This window comes from Bubalus bubalis, chromosome 5 (genome assembly GCF_019923935.1).
Source record: "Bubalus bubalis isolate 160015118507 breed Murrah chromosome 5, NDDB_SH_1, whole genome shotgun sequence".
Taxonomy (NCBI): domain Eukaryota; kingdom Metazoa; phylum Chordata; class Mammalia; order Artiodactyla; family Bovidae; genus Bubalus; species Bubalus bubalis.
This window is the reverse complement of record NC_059161.1, coordinates 104,462,765-104,480,903: the sequence shown is the minus strand read 5'-3', so window position 1 is coordinate 104,480,903 and position 18,139 is coordinate 104,462,765. Positions and strand designations below refer to the sequence as shown.

The window sequence follows — 18,139 nt, the reverse complement described above, 5'->3', positions numbered from 1 at the left end:
GTGAATTAGGAGAGAAAATTCTCAGGTATGGGATGGTCCAAAGTTTTTTATTCCTCTTTATGGATATGCAAATTTACCTTTGCATATTGCCAAGGTGTATTCTCATGTATGCTGACATATAATAACTGTGTCTCATGCTTTATTATTTGGAAGTCTTTTATTCTCCTCTTTCCTGATGTAAAATTTTATTTGTTTCTTCTAGGTCATAACTTTTGTGCTGAAGGGCCTAAATGTGGTGAAAACTCAGAGTGCAAAAACTGGAATACCAAAGCTACTTGTGAGTGCAAGAATGGTTACATTTCTGTCCAGGGAGACTCTGCCTACTGTGAAGGTAAGTGAGCTATTTAATAAAGTCAACTTGTGAGAAATGTATTCCTGGTAGATATGGCTGAAGATTGAAAGCTTTCCCTTGGTTCTGGTCCTGTGGGATCCTAGAAGAAATTGTCAACTGCCTGGCATACTCTCCTCTCCTGACTTATCTGGGCTGCTAGTAGCACGTAATAGCAAGACTTTCAAAGGAAGTTATGAAACACAGCAAAGCAACAAAAGCAGTAGAGCCATATCAGATCCCATGTTCTACTGTCACTGTATTTAATAATCACCAGCAGAACTCTAAATACCTCATTTTATGTTGTCTTATTTGGGAAGATCATCATCTTCAATTTCAGTTAAATGTTATGCCGTGGATTCTCTTTTGAATGGAATGCTTTGGTACTAACTTCTACCCAGTTGCCATTATCTTCCTCTGCCAAGGTCATATGTTGCTATTAGTAATTCCCAAACTCTTGTAAAAGCCTCAGTGATGGATGGACTCATAACTTTGGCACATGGATTGGTGTCATTATAGTAGGTTGGTGGCCTCAAGCATCCGTGACCCCCTTTTCTCCTTTACAAAGCTGAGCAACTCCTCTGTCTTATGTGAACCCCTCTTTCCATGCTCAGTACTCTGGTGGCAAGTATTGCATACTCCTGCTCCTTTAACGTACCAGAGGGTCAGGAATTATTTCTGACCCTGGACTTACATGCCCTAAAATCTAAGATCTTCCATTTCTCCAGTGCTCACTGGCTCCCTCCTCTTGGTTTAGAGAAATTGTTAAAGGCAAATTGATGCTAGGCTGTTTCTCTGTCCTGGTTGGACCCAAGTTCTCCTGTCATCTTTACTAACAATATATTGAACCTTGCTGCTGCTAAGTCGCTTCAGTCGTGTCTGACCCTGTGCGACCCCATAGACGGCAGCCCATGAGGCTCCCCCGTCCCTGGGATTCTCCAGGCAAGAACACTGGAGTGAGTTGCCATTTCCTTCTCCAGTGCATGAAACTGAAACGTGAAAGTGAAGTTGCTCAGTCGTGTTCAACTCTTAGGGACCCCATGGACTGCAGCCTACCAGGCTCCTCCGTCCATGGGATTTTCTTAGGGATCTGTTAATCAGAAATGTGGATATCACAACTGGAATAAATGCTGCAATGTCTTGGTCACTATCCTCTACTTCTTTGGTTCTCAAGTAGATCAGGTATTGTCAAGGTGAAGACAATTGATGACAATAATGGTAAATTTCTTTCCATTCTCCTGTTTTATGTTGTTGACTGCTAGCTTAACATTTGGCTTACTAAAGACCTTGTCAGTAGTTAAGGAAATGTGTCTAATTACTGTTAGTGTTCAGAACCTGTTAGGTATCCTCTGTTTTCCATTTCTTATGGAAGATTTTCTTCATTACTGTTTTGGTTCTCATTGGCAATACAGTATAAGTCTAGCAGTTCCTCCCCCACTTTTTTCTACAGTTCTTTTTCTTTTGTTTATTGAACTTGATTTGGGAGACATGTCACTTGGGAGAATGAAGTTGCCCCTCTAGCTATGCAACTTTTAATCTAGCCTTAATATCATGTTATCAAGACTTATCAATTTTGAGAAAGAGGATTATTAATTTCAATGTTTCATGTTAACATTTATTTTTATATCATACCTTGTGCTGTTTTGTATTGTGCCTTACATTATTCTGTGTTTTTGTCAGAAAAATGAATGTAGCTTTAAAAATAAAAAAAAATATGAACATTATTCTCTCCATTCATCATGGAAAAAGTCCCACAAGCCAGGTAATGGTCTGAAAAATTTAGTTTTTTACCTTCTGCCATATGTGGAACAGACTCAACAATTATAAAAAGTGATAGAAGGAAACTCAAAATAGTTTGAATCCTGATTCTATCATTGGCAGACATTTCGGTTGTCTTTTGGAAGCAGCATGCCCACCATTCCTGACTCCCCTTAGCTGTTGAGACCTGGCAGAACCTGGGAGGAAATAGCTAGCATAAATACTGTTTGGGACTCTTTGATTCTCTCATTTTTGTTACATAGAATCAGTTTTATGAGGTGCCATGTTATGCCTACCCTTTGTGTGTGATGGAGAAGGAAATGGCAACCCATTCCAGTACTCTTGCCTGGAGAATTCCATAGACAGAAGAGTCTGGTGGGCTCCAGTCCACAGGGTCACAAAGAGTTGGACACAACCAAGCGACTATTACTCACTCACTTTGTGTGTGAGGCCTTATGTTGTTGATTCTGTTGAGCAATTTTAGGTCTAAGTCCCTGTCTTCTTGAACATGTTTCTCAGATCATTGTGTGTGCAGGGCATTGGGCCAGTGTATACTATGGGACTACCTTGGGACATGGTGATATTCTCAGTCTTCAGTCAGTTCTCTGTAATCATGGGAACATTCCACAAGTTCAAGGATAACACCTAAGAAAAAAATGACTAAGCATTAGAGCCTATATACTGTCTGGAATGGAAATCAGGGGGAAAAAAAAAAACAACAACAGGAGTTGGATCCTGGACATTGAATGGGAGGCACAGAGAACCAACTAGAGTGAATATCAATATTTAGAGCAAACACCCTTCTCTCTTTCCATTCTGCTGTCTTCAGCATTCCTGGGCTTTGGGCTTATTTTCCTGGGACTGCTTGATGCCTGCTATAGCCCTAGGCGGAATGTCCTTCTACCAGCATCCCAAGGAAGAGACGGTCAGGGGTTAAAAACCTTCTCTGTGTAAGGTTCTGTCTTTTTATGTTTAAGAAAAGTTCTCCTAGAAAGTCTTTCATAGCCTCCTTTGGCTCTCCCCATGCAGAAGACTTCTGCTGTCTCATTTTTTAGACCTGGGTTACCTGCTATCCACCCCTAGACCAATGAGATGGTTTTCTCAATGCACAGTGGCTTGTGCTGATTGTGTTCCACCCCTGGATTTGGAATAAGAGTATACTTTCCCTGAGACTAAGTGATCTTTGCTCTTTGCCTGAATTAAATATGGTTGTAGCTGTAGGAGGAGGATATGTGTGGCTTTGGGTGGATAGAAAGCCATGGATACCGCACTCTGGTATGGTAAAATGCAGTATGGCCATTTACTCAGCTTCTGTCTTCAGAATTATCCTCTGGGATGCTCACCACACAGCCACCTGGGTACCAGAGACTCTCAGAGGCTGAGTTCATCGTCTCACTGTAGCCTAGAGAGAGAGGAGTAGATATGTATGAACTGCTTCAGGCAAGTTATTTTTTACTCAGAGTAAATGGAGTGAGGATGACCCATATTGTACAAACCATGATGAACAAGACTGGCTTGCAAATTAAAACAAAATATTGCACTCATTGTCCAGACTGTCTTGAAGAGCCTATTCAGGCTTTCAGTGGAAAAAGAATCACAAAAGACTTTCAATTTTCTTAACTTCCTTGGGTAGTAGAAGAGAGAGAGTGTATTAAGGGACTTTCCTGTTCTGCAGAGATTGCCTTAGAAACTGCCATTGAGGAGATATCAGATCTCCTGGCCAATCAATAGAAGGTAATAAGAACCTTTGTCAGCTATGATACAATTCACAGGAGGTTGTTTCATTTTGCCTCGTCTGGCTCCAACAGGAACATTCCCCATTTTGAAAATTGCTGTAGTCGGTTTTTTGTGTTTTATGAAATCGGGTCTACTGTGACTTTTTTTTTAATCTTTGTGATGACAATGGGTTGGTCTTAAATAGTTTCTGATACATTAGCTTCAGTTAGAGGTATTATCTTGAGGAAAGTACAGTATTTGGGGTGTATTCCTGATCTTCTTGAATTTGAAGCCTACATAGAGTTTCACACTTTTCCTAGTAAAAAAGTAGTAAAAGGTTAGGTTGAAGAATAAAGAGCGAGTGGTACATATACATCATGAAATCTGCCAGGCATAGAAAGTACTGCTGCTGCTGCTAAGTCGCTTCAGTCGTGTCCGACTCTGTGTGACCCCAGAGACGGCAGTCCACCAGGCTCCCCTGTCCCAATTAGTATTAAATAATACCTCCTACTTACAGAGTGCTCGGAACTTTTTGAACTCCTTTTATGCATATTATACTCTTTAAGCCTTCCAGTAAATCTTTGAGGAAAATGGTAGCGTTCACCAGATGAACTCTGTTTTGTAAGCATGGACGCAAAGACTCAGAGAAATGAAGTAAAGTTAATATTCAACTCACAACTCATATGCTTTGACTTATGCTGCACTCTACCTCCCCATCCCCCACCCTGTTCCAGTGTGGTCTTGACCTAATGAAATCTGAATGTATGTGAGATCTGTACCATTTCAGAGTAAAAGCTCGAAGAGCTGTTACAGGGGTTCCACCTCTTTCTCATCAACTGGCAATGTTCTAGAGTAGCATCTCTCCTTTAGCTGTGGTCCCAGCATGAAGATGACACAGAACTAGTGACAATGGATAGGTGATTGACATGTGGCCTTAGTGAGAAATAACTGTAAATCACAGATATTTTGGAGGATGCAGTTATCTGTTATCTTTGTGTAACTTAGCCTAAGCCTACTGGTATACCTGCCTGAGTTATTTGACCCAAATCTTGTGGTTTCAGAAGGATACCTCCAACTCAGTGCTCATGACTGAAAGCAGTTTTCTACAGAGTAAGCATTGAGAGTTACTAGAAAAAGTACAAACTGTATATATCATTAATAGTCTTCCCTGGCTCTACTACAAGGTAATAGATATTTACAGACCGCAAGTAGCAGATTACTGCTTTTTTATAGCCAATTCCAATGTGGGAAGTTGGATTTCCCAATTAAGATGATAATGAGACAGTGCGGGTCAAAAACTCAGTAAATTGTCTGGTTTTTACTGGTGATTTAGTGAATTATAACAATTATTGTCATCAACCTATGTCAATGTTTATGAGGATCTTTCTTGGAAGAGTGTGTGCTCGCAGAGGCCAATACTTTGAGAATGTGGGCTTCTCATGTCTACCTCTTTTTGGAGTATTGGAAGGTAGCAGGGGAGAGTGTTCTTAGACGAAGGGACCAAGTTATATCAGTCCTGCCAGGAGCATATTGTTAGCAGTGAGGTACCCAGCATAGCAATAATGATGAAGTCCTTCCTTCCTTGTAAAAACACGAGCAGAGCTGAGTTGAAGGGTAATATGTCACGGAACAAAATGATTTTATTGGTTTCAATTTAATAATTTCATGTTAAAAAACCCCACAAAACTATAACAACTGCTTAGCAAGGTGATTTATAATGTCTACTTAGCTTAGCAAGGCGATTTATAATGTCTTGCATGACTGAAGGTGATGACAAAGGATCTGACCCCATAGTGTTAAGAGGCTGGGAAAGTGGTAGGAAGGTCAGAGTTCAAGCAGAAAGAAAATGCAGAAGAACTCGAGGGTAGATTTTTTTGGATGCAGAGGCTAGTGTGAGTATACTGCCATAGAAACAAGCCCCTGTGAGTCCCTGATGAAGAGAATGTGTGGAAATGGTGAGCATCCTTAAGTTATACTGCTAATTCTCCAAGGATTAATCAGGTAACTCTTATTTTGAAATTTTCTAAAATGCATGAACCTTGTGATCCATGAAGCCCAGTTTATGCTCAGATCTGGGCTTCCGTCTCCTAAAGTCTTGATGTGGACCGCACAGGGATCAAAAGCTTCTTATGGATTATTCATGTTTGTAAAATATTAACTCTAAGCTCCTGCTTGCATTTATTTCCAGGGGTTCAGAATGCTTGAGATAAGAATACCTCAGGGATCCCCTTTTCCCTTCCTATTTAGCCTGTATGACTAATGGAGAGAGCCTCTGGTATCCAGATATGTCAACAGCCCCCCACCCTACCCTGTCCTGCCAGCCTTCCCAAGACAGAGATCTCTATCCACTGCACTGTTTGTGATGACCCATGTGTCACTTTCATCCCAGCAGCAGACAGAGTTGTGCTTTCTTCCTGGGCCTGGCTTTGTTTTTGCCTCTGCTTCTTTATTCCCAAGGCCACTTTACAAAAGCATCTACTCCTGCTCTCCCACCTACTTAAACTCTTGCCTCTTCTTAACAACACCCACCCCTCCCATCCCCATAACTTTTTTTTTTTTAAATTAAAAGAACAAAAAACCCAAATCTAAGCCATGGTTATTGCACTGTGTTGAACCAAGAGTTTAATTTTTAAGCTTATTACTGAGGAAGGTGACCTAGTCAAACCAGCTGGGGCAATGGTCAGGACTGGAGGTTAAAGTAGCACTTGTTTTTATTTTTTGTTTTCAATATAACCATGTTTTAAAAGATCATTTGTAAGATAGTTGGAATTTTTAGTTATTTTTTTCATGATAAAAATGTTCTAAGTGTTAAGTTACTAGGCTAGCACATAGAAGCCATGGTAATTCATCAAGTAGCTGAGCTATTGTACTACAGAACTCTCCTGAGTTCCAGGGTCCTGAGAACAGAGGACCATGTACTTTTCTCCCAATCTTAGTTAATGGCACTTCCATCCACCCTGTTGCTGAGGTCACTAGATGGAGAAGTCATTGTCGGTTCTATGTTGCCGTCACTCCCAACATCAACTGCATGGGGAAGTCTTGGTAGTTTTACTTACAAAATAAATCAGGCATTCACCCATGTCTTGCTCAGACTCGAGCCGAGCCTCCTTTATCTCATGGTTGGTGATTGCAATGGTGTCTACTCTTGCCCCACCCGTAATCCATTCTTCAGGCATCAGTCAGAGTGAGCTCTTAAATATACAAGTCATATGATGCCAATCTGCTCTTTAAAATCATCTGATACTTTCCGTGCATCTTAGAATAACGTCCAGGCTTGGTCCTGCGTAAGGCCCCGTGTGAACTGGATACTGCCCGCCTCTCTGTGTTCGTCTCTTAGCACTCTGTCCTGTGTTCTCTCTTAACCCGCCACGCTTTGACTCATATTCTCCAATAGGCTTCTGCAATAGTTCTTTCTTCGCCCTGGGATGTCCTTCACCTAAATCTTTGCAAATCCGCTTTTGATGGATCATTTAAGTTGTAGCTCAAATGTCACTCTTTAGAAAGGTCTTTCCTAACCACCCTCCCTGAATTAGCTCTGTTATTACCGTCAACTACTCTATAGCATTTTCATTTTATTTGTTTTATTTTCCTTATACATTTATCATCTATAATTGTTTTACTTTCTTGTGTTTCCCGGTTTAAAGGTTTATGAACTGACTTTTCCCTTTAGAACAAAAGTTGTAGAAAGGCAGGATTTTATCTTATTCACTGTGTCTCTAGTACTATGATAGTGCTCCGGGTGTGATAAATACACCAAGCTGTTTGCAGAATGAATGAATGAAAGTCTCCTACTGTTTCACACTTTTCTGTGTTTGATGCTGTTTCTTGTCAGATTTGTCTTGTTAGTGTCAGTCAAGGGCTACTGTTTAGAGTACAGAATCTGATTTTGGGGCCTGAGTCTGCTCTTTTTTTGCAAATACCCCATTCATATAATGCTCCAGCGCTGTCTGCTCCCTTCATTCCATGGTAACTGCACTGCCATTATTTGTTACAGATTGACTTTCTTCACCACATGGCAAGAGAAATTGGGCATGCGTGCTAAGTTGCTTCCATCATGTTCAACTGTTATTAGTGAGCTTATGGACTATAGTCCACCAGGCTCCTCTGTCCATGGGATTCTCCAGGCAAGAACACTGGAGTGGGTTGCTATGCCCTCCTCCAGGGGAACTTCCTGACCCAATGATTGAACCCATGTCTCTTATGTCTCCTGCATTGGCAAGCAGACTCTTTACAACTAGTGCCATTTTGGAAGCCCTTGTCAGTCAGTTCAGTTGCTCAGTCGTGTCCGACTCTTTGCGACCCCATGAATTGCAGCACGCCAGGCTTCCCTGTCCATCACCAATTCCCGGAGTTCACTCAGACTCACGTCCATCGAGTCAGTGATGCCATCCAGACATCTCACCCTCTGTTGTCCCCTTCTCCTCCTGCCCCCAATCCCTCCCAGCATCAGTCTTTTCCAATGAGTCAACTCTTCGCATGAGTTGACGTAGCTCTCCCTTAATTTTGATAAGAAGAGAATCATTTAAAAAATGTTTTTGTCAGCTGCTTATAAGAAAGAAACATCTTCTGGGATTCAACAAGATAGAAGCTTTTGTTTCCATTCATACGGGCTTTGAAACAGATGCTCCTTGTTGGCAGGTGGTTTTTCTTAAAACTGAGTCAAGAACCCAGGCTCCTTCCCTCTTTGGCTCAGCTACATGCAGTATGGCTTCCAAGGTTGCCATGATCGGGGAAAGGAAATGGAAGGTGATGAGGTTTTTATGGCCAGTGCAGGTCACATTGTACTTGTCTCAGACTTACTCACTGGCCTTATCTAACTGCAGGAGAGGCTGGTAAACGTTGTCCAGCTGTGTTCCTGGGAAGAAGAAGAATCTGTTTTGGTCAATAGTTTTCCAGTTCTGCCACAGTTACTAAGTGGTAAAAGCAAACAAACAAAAAAACTCCCCTATTAACTTTATGTCTCTTTTTGTTTATTTCCTGAATCTCCCTGAATGGGCCTCTGGCTTTTTGATTGTATAAAAACTTGCTCACTTGGAAACTACATAGGATTTAACCATCTCGCTTCTGCTTTCTTTTGCATTATCTCCAGACTTCCCTGGCTTCCTCTGTATCACCTCACCTGCAGTTGCTCCACCCCCCGTGTATGTCATGTCCCAATGTCACCCACCTCCTCTTCCTTCTAAACAAAATTCACAGCTTCTCATGTGCTGCAGTTCTGAGGTTTACGCTATGAGGAAAGCCATTCATGGAACAAGCTTACACACATTTGTAAATGATTGATATCTGTATAATGTTCCCAGAGGTAAATGCATTCTTAAAAGAGGATGCATGTTGATTAAGAAAATTCCCAAACTGTTAAATTTCATGTAGTATATTAAAAAAAAAAAAATCTCCTGTGTGTGGTAGAGAGAGCTCTTGGCAGAACTAAGTGGGTTGTCTGTGCCTGGGAGTTTGCCTTGGTAGTCAGCTACCTTCAAATATCCCTGCTATTTAGCATTTTCCATGACTCCATTTTATTTTTGTCTTGACAACTCCCAGGGCTGTGATAGAGTGAAAGAATATGAACTAAGAATAAGGCGATCTTGAATGATCCCGGTTCTACCACTTGCCAGCTGGGTAATCTTGGAGAATCACCCAGTTCTTTTGTGTCTGACTCTCTCATGGTCCAAATAAGACTTTTAAACATGTCTTAAATAGTACTGGCCACTGTTGCAGGTTAAATAAGGTGTGGAATGTGACAATATTTTGTAAACACTAGAGTAATGTCAGGGCAAGATTTTCAAGATGGGCCTTTCCAGTGAGCTCAGAGATTTTTAAGAAGAGAGATGATTGGTAAACCATGGGCAGCTATGGGGCTTCAGCATACATAAGCACCTTTCTACGTGTTTTATGACATACTTGCTATATCAAAGACTACTAGAATCATGAAAACAATAATAATAGTAATAGCACAATACTAAGGAATCCAAATGCCAATGCAGGAGAAGCAAGAGGCATGGGTTTGATCCTTGCCTGGATCAAGAAGATCCCCTGGGGGAGGAAATGGCAACCAACTCCAGTGTTCTTGCCTGGAGAATTCTATGGACAGAGGAGCCTGGTGGGCTGCAGTCCATAGTGTCGCAGAGAGTCAGACCCGACTGAGCACACAAGCAAGAGTAATTTAGCTTTGTACTGTAACTTACTGATGATGTTATAATTATATAATTATTTGTCATTATAGTAACAAATTATATTTTCATCTTTGGCAATACTTTAGTGAAAGTGAAGTTTCTCAGTCGTGTCTGACTCTTTGCGACCCCATGGACTGCAGCCTACCAAGCTCTTCCATCCATGGGATTCTCCAGGCAAGAATACTGGAGTGGGTTGCTTTAGTGAAAGTGAAGTCACTCAGTCATGTTCGACTCTTTGCGACCCCATGGACTGCAGCCTACCAAGCTCCTCCGTCCATGGGATTCTCCAGGCAAGAATACTGGAGTGGGTTGTCATTTCCTTCTCCAGAGGATCTTCCCGACCCAGGGATCGAACCCAGGTCTCCCACATTGCAGGCAGATGCTTTAACCTCTGAGCCACCAGAGAAGCCCCCAGATTGGAACTTGATCTTTAGGTATTTAGGGTTGAGATATACTCACACAGGCTTCCCAGGTGACGTTAGTGGTAAAGAACCCACCTGCCAAAGCAAGAGACTCAAGAGACCTGGGTTCTATCTGTCTTATTCTTGTCTGGGAAGTCCCTTGGACAGAGGAGCCTGGCAGGCTACAGTGCATAGGGTCACAGAGAGTCGGACACGACTTAGTGTCTAAATAACAACAATAATACTCTCTGTCTCACACACACACACACCCACCCACACACAATGTATATCTAATTGTAATGGTTAATTTTAAGTGTCAGTTTGGTTGTGCTAAGAGAACACTGAATGACTGATAAAACATTATTTCTGAGTGTGTCTATGGGAGTCTTTCTGGAAGAAAGTAACATTTGATTCTCCTACCAATATGGGCAGGAGTCATCTCATTTGTTGAGATCCTGGATGCAACAAAAGAGCAAAAGAAGGATAAATTCCTTCTTTCCTTTCTTGAGCTAGCACATCCATCATTTTTCCGCCCTAAGACAGTAGAGCACCTGATTTTAGGCCTTCAGATTCCAGGAATTATAACAGCAGTCTTCTGGTGTGCATGTCTTTGGACTTGGACTGAATTATGCCACCTGCTTTCCTGGACCTCTGGCTTATAAATGGCAGATTGTAGGACTTCTAAGCCTCCATAACATAACATATTATGTATGTTGCATTCCCTAGCTGAGGCATTGAGCCAATACCCATAGTAAATCTCCTCTGTATAAATCTGTATGAAAATGGAAATACGGCTGGTGGTTGGATGGTGAAAAGTATGGCAAGCATGCTAAAGAGTTTGAGTTGTATCCTGTAAGCCAATGTACATTTGTGTAGGATGCAGGCATAATAGCACGTGAAAAATTGAATCCACTGGGATATGGAAAAAAAATTAGGACTTTATTTTTGTCTCATCCTTTAAATTTCTATTTTTGTGTTTCATAATGTTGGCGTCCCTGAATGAATGCCATAATGAATGGATTCCCTGGTGGTTCAGAGATTGAGTCCAACTGCAATGCAGTTTTGATCCTTGGGTTGGTAAGATCCCCTGGAGGAGAAAATGGCAATCTACTCCAGTACTCTTGCCAGCACAATCCCATGGACAGAGGAGTCTGGCAGGCTACAGTCCATGGGGTCAAAAAGAGTCAGACATGACTGAGTGATTAAGCACAATGTGTATTAGTGTATTAGTATAATAGTATATTATATACTAACGTGAATTAGTATAATAGTACATGTATATATTTTATTACATGACTGTTTTCATATAGAAGGTAATGCCCTCTAATTACTATCAATAAGGTTGCATAGTCAAAAACAGATCACTGCTGTAGGCCACAGCAGTGTAGAGAATTTAGTGGAGGATCTGAGGTGGGGAGGACATTATCAAATTGGTAATGTTAGCAAAAGTCAGTCTCATGGCCACGTGGAAGCAGCGTTGGCTGGGGAGATGCTAAGGGCAGAGAGCTAAGTTAGGCAACACTGCTTCCATAGTTGATACCTTTGTGGATTCTCAGACTTGGCTACAGTGGGTGCCGAGGTAATAAAGCATCATTGAAAGAGATAAGCTTGTCTGGCCTTGCATGTTGTCTTCCCCAAGTCCTTGCAGACATGTTCCATCTGGTTCTTGACTATGACTTCCTCCTGAGAGCTGAGTGTTCCAGTATCTGGCACTTTCCCAGGTGAATCTTCCCTGCTCTGCTCTTTGGTGAATATATCAGAAGGGCTGGGTGGTACCCAGGGGCCAAGCCTGCAAGGATGGCCTTACATTATTTTCCAATGATATACTTTCACCTTTGACTCACTGTGCAGTATATTAAGACTTCAGAGTGTCTCCTTGAAAGATGTTATGCATATATTATGTTATGTACAGTCCTTAGCATTTTTATGTAGCAAAATGAAGGAAGAGAAAAAAGAGAGGAAGGGGAAAAAATCCTTGCTCATTTTCCAGAAACAAGTCTAAGTCTTAGAACTTTTAGTGAAAATGAGAATTTAGTAGATTTAAACATTTTTGGTTATTAAAAAATAAATACCTTTTGGCTATCTCCAATATGCCTGATCTCTAGACAGGATTGAAAAGAATTCAAATCAGTGTTTATATTATGCCCTTGGTATTATGGCTGGTGTAATGCCTACTGGGGCTTCTGCTTCTTGGTGAAGCTTGTCTGGGAAAACACGAATTGTACACTCAAAATAATTATGGGCGAATAGCAGGGGTATAGTAAAACAAACAAACAAACAAAAAACAAACAAACAAAAACTTAGATTTGCAATTCAGCATACCCAGGTTTGGTCCTTGGGTTAGGAAGATCCCCTGGAGAAGGGAATGGCAACCCACTCCACTATTCTTACCTGGAGAATTCCATGGACAAAGGAGCCTAGCAGGCTGTGGTCCATGGGGTCACAAAGAGTTGGACATGACTGAGCAACTAACAGTTGTACTTTTTGCTTGAGGCACCTGTGTGAGTTAGAAATCCTGGCTTTACCATTATTTTGTGAACTGAAGCTGGGAACGTCATCATTCTCCCTTCCCCTTTACAATCAGTGTGCCAGTTTCTACGTTGTTAGTCTCTCTTAAGAATTGCTAAAGCAACTCAAGTGAGCAAAAAGGTCTAAGGTAAGATCTAGTACAAAATCAGATTTTACTAGCGTGTTATGTTTGCGTATGATAAATGCTCAATTAGACACAATTCATTCTTGCAATCTGTGGTTCAGGATATGTGTCAGTAAGTAGTAAGGAAGAGGAGGGCTACTTCCTGGAATTAATAAGAAGGATCGTGTAAAGAAGGATTTTGAAAGGTTGGGATTAATTGGGAGGGATGAGGAGTGTTTGATGGGTAGGTGTGGGATGCTATGGGCCATGCAAGCAGAGACGTTAGGATGAGATGCAGTTAGTGACACCAGAGAGAGGGTAAAAAGAGATCAATGCAAGAGTCAGTTGTATATATGTCAATCCCAATCGCCCAATTCATTCCCCCCTCCTCTTCTCCCACTGTGTCCACATGTCCACTCTCTATGTCCATGTCCCTCTCTCTCCCCTGCAAATAGGGTCCTAAGTACCATTTTTCTAGTTTCCACATATGTGCATTAATAGATGATATTTGTTTTCCTCTTTCTGACTTCATTCTGTACTACAGATTCCAGGTCCATTCACATCTGTACAGATGACCCAATTTCATTCTGTTTTTATGGCTGAGTAATATTCCACTGTGGGAGGGAGCTGTAAGAAGGAAGGGATATATGTATACATATAGGTGATTCACTTCTTTGTACAGCAGAAAGTAACACAACATCATAAAGCAATTATACTGCAATAAAAAGTAAGTAAAAGTCCCCCCTCCCACCTCTAAAGATTTGGAGACACAAGGGAGCAAAGGCACACTTTGTTTGGAACCCAGGGTGGGAGCTGGAGAGTGGTGAGTACAGAGGAAGGTGGACTTAGGAGGCTTCGCAGGCCTATGAAGTTCAAATTTTGCACTAAAGGCCACGGGGAGTTGTTGAAGTGTTTAAAGCTGATGTGATAAGATCAGACTTATATTTTGAAAAATCATTCTGGCTACAGTGGAGGACAGAATATAACAGCCAGGCAGGGCCTCCAATTGTCAGTCTTTTGGAGTCATCTAGGCAAGGTGTTGTGGTGGACGTGGAGGTGGACAAAAGGGCAGGAGGTGAAATTGGCAAGATTGGTTGATAGATTGGATGTGAGGGGTAGATTGGATATTATCTGAGAAGTGAAACTAGAATCAATTCTCTGGTTACTTCATCCATACCACAGCACACGCTGGTGGCTGACTCCACAGCTTCCTCTTCTGGGATCTGACAGTATTTTGTTGAGCCTTTTATTACAGTGCTCATCACATAGGACCTTAATTACTTTTTAACATATTTTCTAGGTAAAATTTGTATCCCCATGACCCTGCCTAGGGCTGAACGTAGTGAATATGCAGGGAATATATCTGAATGAATTGATGAATACATGGAGGCATGAGTGCCCATGAATACATGCTCGTGCTCTAAGGCTTCTTTGCGCTAAAATGTCTGGCATCTCAGAGAGAGATTTTGTTAATTTCTTTGCCAGTTTTAAAGTAAAAAAAGTGACCTTGACATGTGTTCCTGTTGTAGCTTGTACATCTTTCCAAGAGCCTTCCCCACCTTTTATAGTACTGGAAAGATCTGCAGAAAGCCCAGTGCTACCCAATACCTTCTAAGGAGCTGCTGCAGAGATTCAGGGACTTCTTCCCATCCACTTCTGACCATTTATCACTTTTCTTGTTGCTGCTGAAATGCTAAACTTTGTCATTTGATGTTGATTCCTGGATACTCAAAACCCTAGAGGGAACTTTTCTGAGCCAAACTATAGGAATTTCTTATAGCAGAGCAGTTAGGGTTCACCTGTCCATGCCTCTAGCATTGCGCAAGCTCAGGTTTTACATTTAAGTGGCAATGTAGCAAGTTTATTTCTTTAGGATTGGGAAGGAAGACGGGAAATGAGCATTCAGAATGTAAGGTTCACAGAGGCTGGCATTGTTGCTTGTTTTGCTTGTCATTGCTATATACTAGCATCTAGGACGGTACCTGGAACAGAGTGGTTACTCGGTTAAGAAAGAAAGTGAAAGTGTTAGCCGCTCAGCTGTGTCTGACTCTTTGTAACTCCATGGACTGTAGTCCGCAAGGCTCCTGGGATTTCCTAGGCCAGAATCCTGGAATGGATTACTATTTCTTTCTCCAAGGGATCTTCCCCACCCATGGATAGAACTCGGGTTTCCTGCATTGCAGGCAGAGTCTTTACTATCTGAGCCACCAGGGAAGCCCAACTCAGTTAAGTATTTGTTGAATAAATGAATGATTGATAGTAGGAAATGGGACCCTCTCAAGTATTTGATAGTTTTCCTTTGTCTAGAAACACTTAACATTTGTGCTAGTCAGGTCTTTATACTTGTTATCTTATTTAATCCAAACTGTCTCACTTAGTTAATAAACCCAACTTCACACATCTCTGTAGTAAATGACAGAGCTAGGATTTAATCTCGGGTCCTCCTGACATAAAAGTATTGCATAGCCCAAAGTCATGATCTAGAGGAAATATAACTCCAGTTGATTCCTGTTAATACTTTTTCTTTTCTTTGCCAGGATACATCTGGCCAAGTCTATTTTCTCCAGTTCTAGTCAGTGGCAGATTTCTTACTCAGAAGTAATATTTATATTTCCTACACACCAGTAGAGCATCTTGCAGTGGGCAGGGTAAACAAATCATCCTTTCTCAGTTGCAGACAAGCTATGATAAATAGAAATTCTCACGATGCTCGGGGATCTTTAGTTAGCACTCCCTTCCTGTGCTACTTACTATTCTGCAAATTCGTAGGAGTCTGGGAGATTTCTCTCCTATCCAGGTTTTAATACCTCATATTTACTGGTCTGGGGTGCAGGCAGTCTAAGAGAATCTATTTAATGTGAAGTTTGAAATGCTTACATTTAAAAAAGATAAGTGCTTTAAAAAAATCTCATCTTTTAAAAAAGATAAATACTATATATTTTCATAGTATCTCAATATACTTCCACGAAGTGGATTATTTTCGAACTCCATTTTGATGAATTGCAACTCATTTTTAGTAAATGATTATTCACTATTATTCACTAACGTTGTTCCCATCGGTGATGAAAATCAGGGGCTTCCTTTGAGTGTTCTTGGATACATCTCAGTGTATTAGCTTTCTTCTTCCCCAATCCAGTCTTAAGAACTGGGCCTCTCTGAGGATGCAGTTGAAACCCACCACCTATTGTGTAGTTAGTTTTGGTACAGCTCCCACAATCAACTTTTTTTTTTTTGGTTAATGGGATATGAATATTATATTTGAAAGTGAAAAACCCAACCTGAATGCTACACATATGCATGCACACACACACACCTGTGTAAGTATGCACACAGTGTTTAGTTTTTTTTTTTTTCACTTTTAAACATAATTTGTAATTCATTTTAGTCTAGACAGTAAATGTCCATGACATATAGCAGTTGGCCAAAGCACACGGGAATTTAGCTGGCTACTGAGTGATAGGCTGTTTGGTTTCCACATCCCCTCTCTGCTTTGTGGTTGTCCACTGCTCACTGAGTATTGAGCCCCTCTTGTTGAAGATCTGGAGGGATCATCCCAGTATTGCAATTGTATTAACTGTTGTATTCATAGAGTTTATTGCACTTGTCCCTAAGAAGGGATTCTTTGTTCAAATATATTAGAACATATTGAATACCAGAGATCAAAATTGCATTCAATGACTTTAAAGAACTCCTAGAAAACTGCATTTAATCCATCATCTGTCAAACCTGTTTGTACATGAAATCATCATCATACATGAAATCTCTTAGCATTCCATGAAACTAGTGTTTTGTGGAACATGTTTTTGGAAAATGGTCCTTAATGTGTTTTAACTACATAAATTATAGGCTCCACTAATGTTTACAAACATTAGATTTCTGGGGATTCCCCAAAATCTCTAGGTATCTGTATTACACAAATATCAAGATTTCCTATCAGGACTATAGTGAATTATAAAAGTGTAAGAAACTTTCTTTAATGTGAACCCTCACAAAATCTGTTTATTTTTCTTTAATAATTTGCCTGACCTATACATTTCAAATCTAATTTTTCTAAATAATAATTTTGAAAATGGTTCATAATGTTGTTTTCCCTTACTTGGTAAAGTTTGTGTTTGATGCTGCAGGATATGTGGCCATTACGCATGTATATGAATAGGATAAATAGGATAACAAATATCTGTATAGTGCATGGTAGCTTATGAAGTACTTTAATATATTTTAGCTCCTTCATCTTCTATCAAATCCCATAAAATGTGGATTCGCATTCTTATACTATTTTATAGATGAGAAACTAGCATCTTCTCTTAAAACATACTCAAATTGTTTATTGAATGCTTATAGTATGTAAGGCACTCTTATTAGCTTGAAGAGTAGGCTCCAAGAGGTCAGGAATTTTTGTCTGCTTCCCTTGCTGCTGAGTTTCCAACATCAAGTTTCACCTGACAGGTAGAAGCTAATTCGCTGTAGTGGTTGAGTGCATCAGTGAAAGAATGAATCATAGTAATCTTTGCTGCTAGTATTTATTAATATATTTGATACAATTATATGTTAAATACATTACATGCTTTTTCATCTTTTTCATATTATACTCTAATAAAACTATGGATATTCTCATTTTAAAAATGAGGAACTAAGGCTCAGAAAAATCAAGTGGCTTGCTTGAGGTTACCCCATTAGTTAAGTAACGAAGTTAGATTGCTTAGCTTCTGCAATTCTAGTTGTTATCTCTGCAAGAGGGAATTGAGGCTCAGATGTTATAATTAAACCTGTATCTTTTTATACCTAAGCCAGCTGTTTCTATATGAAACAACATCATTAGATTGAATTCAGCCCCATGGTAAACAAATAATAATGCTGCTGTTGCCACTGGTGCCAATTACCACATCCTCAGCATCTATTCTGGAGAAGGCAATGGCACCCCACTCCAGAATTCTTGACTGGAAAATCCCATGGATGGAGGAGCCTGATGGGCTGCAGTCCATGAGGTCGCTAAGAGTCATACACGACTGAGCGACTTCTTTTTCACTTTTCACTTTCATGCATTGGGGAAGGAAATGGCAACCTACTCCAGTGTTCTTGCCTGTAGAATCCCAGGGACGGGGGAGCCTGGTTGGCTGCCGTCTATGGGGTCGCA

The 18,139-nt window shown here is 40.7% G+C and overlaps 1 protein-coding gene across 7 annotated transcripts in view; it reads left to right on the top strand.

Annotated features, from left to right (window-relative positions):
* NELL1 (neural EGFL like 1) overlaps nt 1-18,139 on the top strand; it is a 1,046,196-nt gene that overhangs the window by 308,656 nt on the left and 719,401 nt on the right. For all 7 annotated transcript variants that reach the window (XM_044943466.2, XM_044943468.2, XM_025286290.3 and 4 more), the window contains one exon: nt 203-331. In XM_044943466.2, coding sequence (XP_044799401.2) covers nt 203-331 — 129 coding nt within the window. The remainder of the gene's footprint in view (nt 1-202; nt 332-18,139) is intronic.